The 3284-nt window shown below is 57.0% G+C and overlaps 1 protein-coding gene across 1 annotated transcript; it reads left to right on the top strand.

Annotated features, from left to right (window-relative positions):
• Positions 1–1328: 1328 nt before the first annotated feature.
• LOC104388403 (zinc finger protein 239-like) lies at positions 1329–3237 on the top strand (the record flags this gene model as incomplete). The annotated part of the gene is made up of 2 exons (XM_009997264.1): positions 1329–1428; positions 2364–3237. Coding segments are annotated over exons 1-2 (974 nt in total), but the record flags the coding sequence as incomplete, so codon positions are not given.
• Positions 3238–3284: the final 47 nt, after the last annotated feature.

Genomic DNA, 3284 nt, shown 5'->3' with positions numbered 1-3284 from the left:
GGGTGAATTCTTGAAGGTTTTTTGAGGAACCATGAAAAGTTGGGAGGGATTTGTTGGGTTTTGGGGAACAACCCCAAAATTGGGGGGATTTTTGGGGGGTTGGGGAACCCCCAAAGTTGGGGGGACTCGGGATTGGGGGAACCCCCGAAATTGGGTGAATTCTTGAAGGTTTTTTGAGGAACCATGAAAAGTTGGGAGGGATTTGTTGGGTTTTGGGGAACAACCCCAAAATTGGGGGGATTTTTGGGGGGTTGGGGAACCCCCAAAGTTGGGGGGATGCCTTGGGGTTTGGGGAACATCCCCCCAAAGTTGGGGGACTGGGTTGGGATTGGGGGAACCCCCGAAATTGGGTGAATTCTTGAAGGTTTTTGAGGAACAGTCCAAATTTAAGGGGATTTGTTGAGATTTGGGGAACAACCCTAAAATTGGGGGGATTTTGGGGGGGTTGGGGAACCCCCAAAGTTGGGGGGATCCCTCGGGATTTGGGGAACATCCCCCCAAAGTTGGGGGACTGGGTTGGGATTGGGGGAACCCCTGAAATGGGGTGAATTCTTGAAGGTTTCTTGAGGAACGGTCCAAGTTTGGGTGAATTTCTTGAGATTTGGGGGATAACCCCAAAATTGGGGGGGTTCTTGGGGGGTTGAGGAACCCCCCAAAGTTGGGGGGATCCCTTGGGATTTGGGGAACACCCCCCCAAAGTTGGGGGAATCCCTTAGGATTGGGGGAACCCCTAAAATTGGGTGAAATCTTGAAGGCTTTTGAGGAACGGTCCAAATTTGGGTGAATTTCTTGAGATTTGGGGAACAACCTCAAAATTGGGGGGATTTTGGGGGGGTTGGGGAACCCCCAAAGTTGGGAGGGGATCCCTTGGGATTTGGGGACCCCCAAAAGTGGGAGAATCCCTCCGGATTTTTTTGGAGACCCCCCCCAAACTTGGGGTAAAATCCCTGAAGATTTCCCGGAAAGCACCAAATTTGGGGTCAAAATCCTCCCCCGAACCCCCCTGAGATCCTCCTGGTTTGAGGACCATCCCGTGGGATTTGGGGTGGGGGCAGGTTTGGGGCCTTGGGGGGGCTGGTTCTTGGTGGAATTATGGGATGGGTTGGGTAGGGTTGACCAGTTGAATGATCTTTGGGGGCATCTTCAATCAGGTCTGGTTGGTCAAAGCCCCGTCCATGGCATCATGGAAGGGTTTGGGTTGGGTGGGATCCTTGAAGACCATCTCCACCATGAGTGGGTCAAGTTGGTCAAAGCATGAGTGGTCTAGTTGGTTCATGACATCACGGAAGGGTTTGGGTTAGTTAGGAGCTTTGAAGACCATCCACACCATGAGTGGGGACATCTCCAACCAGGTCTGGTTGGTCAAAGAATCTTCCATGACATCACAGAAGGTTTGGGTTGGATCCTTGAAGACCATCTACACCATGAGTAGGGACATCTCCAACCAGGTCTGGTTGGTCAAAGCCCCATTTTTGGCATCATGGAAGGGTTTGGGTTGGGTGGGACCTTAGAAATACATCTCCTCCATGAGTGGGGACATCTCCAACCAGGTCTGGTTGGTCAAAGAATCTTCCATGACATCACAGAAGGGTTTGGGTTGGAAGGGACCTTTGGAGACCATCTAGTCTATAAGCAGGGACATATTCAACCAAGTTAAAGCTCCATTTGTGGCATCACGGAAGGGTTTGGGTTGGGTGGGATCCTTGAAGACCATCTCCACCATGATTAGGGACATCTCCAACCAGGTCTGGTTGGTCAAAGAATCTTCCATGACATCACAGAAGGGTTTGGGTTGGCTGGGATCCTTGAAGACCATGAGTAGGGACATCTCCAACCAGGTCTGGTTGGTCAAAGTCCCTTCCATGACATCACAGAAGGGTTTGGGTGGGGTGGGAGCTCTGAGAACACTGCAGAGGACCATGTCAAAGGGATGATGGTGGCACATGCCATCAATGAAGACACAGACCAGTACTGGTCCCTGTGTGGACCTGTCACTGGGCTCCATCCAGATGTTGAGCTGTTGACCTTGACCTTCTAGAACCCACCAACCACCCGGTTCCTCACCCACCTCCTTGGTTTCTCCCCATCTTGGAGTCAAGGACGTGGTGGTGGCTCATGTGGCTGATGAAGCAACGTTGGTCCCAGCAAGGACCCCTGAGGGGCACCCCCTGTCCCTGGGCTCCATCCAGACATGGAGCTGTTGACCATGACCCACCAACCACCTCAATCCACCTTGGAGACAAGGCCATGGTGGTGGTGGACCAGGTCTTCCAGAAGTCCACTTAGATGATGGTTCCCATGTTGGGTGAAGGTTTGTATCTTGGTTTTGGGGACACTGATGGGTGGTTCTCACCATCACCCAGGTGCTGGAACAGAGGACCCAACACCACGGGACGAGGAGACGTCGCCGGGTGACACCAAAACCGGGGCCCAAGAAGAAGGTCAAGACGGTGCCAAGACCAAGGTGGTGCCACCACCACCCCCTCCACCCCCCAGGGGCGGCTGCACCGAGTGCGGGACCAGGACCCGACCCCAAAACCCGACCAGGCCGCGGCGCTGGCGCCGCCCCGGGGACCGCGGGGCCGGCGGCCTCGGGGACAAACCCCATCGTTGCGGGGACTGCGGGAAGGGTTTCAGCAGGGGCTCCAACCTGGCCCAGCACCGCCGCATCCACACCGGGGAGAGGCCCCATCGCTGCGGGGACTGCGGGAAAGGTTTCATCCAACGTTCCGACCTGGCCCGGCACCGGCGCGTCCACACCGGGGAGAGACCTTATCCCTGCGGGGACTGTGGGAAGAGTTTCAGCGTCTCTTCCCACCTCGACCGGCACCGTCGGACCCACACGGGTGGGCCGGGCCCACCCACCAAACCAACACGACCTTCGGTTCCCACCCCAGAGTCTCCCCATCGTTGCCCCGATTGCGGGAAGAGCTTCTCCTTGGCAAACCACCTCACGGCCCGCAGCGGGGACCGCCCCCACCGCTGCGGGGACTGCGGGAAGAGTTTCAGCCGCGGCTCCAACCTCACCCAGCACCGCCGCATCCACACCGGGGAGAGGCCCTTTGCCTGTGGGGACTGTGGGAAGGGCTTCATCCAACGCTCCGACCTGGAGAGGCACCAACGCGTCCACACCGGGGAACGTCCCTACACCTGCGCCGAGTGCGGGAAGAGTTTCAGCGTCTCCTCCCACCTGGACCGGCACCAGAAGGTCCACGCGGCCGAGCGGGCGTCGTACCGGTGCCCTCAGCACCTCAGCAGCTTCTTGGCCTCCCACCGGCACGGCC

Source organism: Chaetura pelagica, unplaced genomic scaffold (genome assembly GCF_000747805.2).
Source record: "Chaetura pelagica isolate M959 unplaced genomic scaffold, ChaPel_1.0 scaffold1284, whole genome shotgun sequence".
Classification (NCBI taxonomy): Eukaryota; Metazoa; Chordata; class Aves; order Apodiformes; family Apodidae; genus Chaetura; species Chaetura pelagica.
This window is presented reverse-complemented; position numbering and strand designations above follow the sequence as displayed.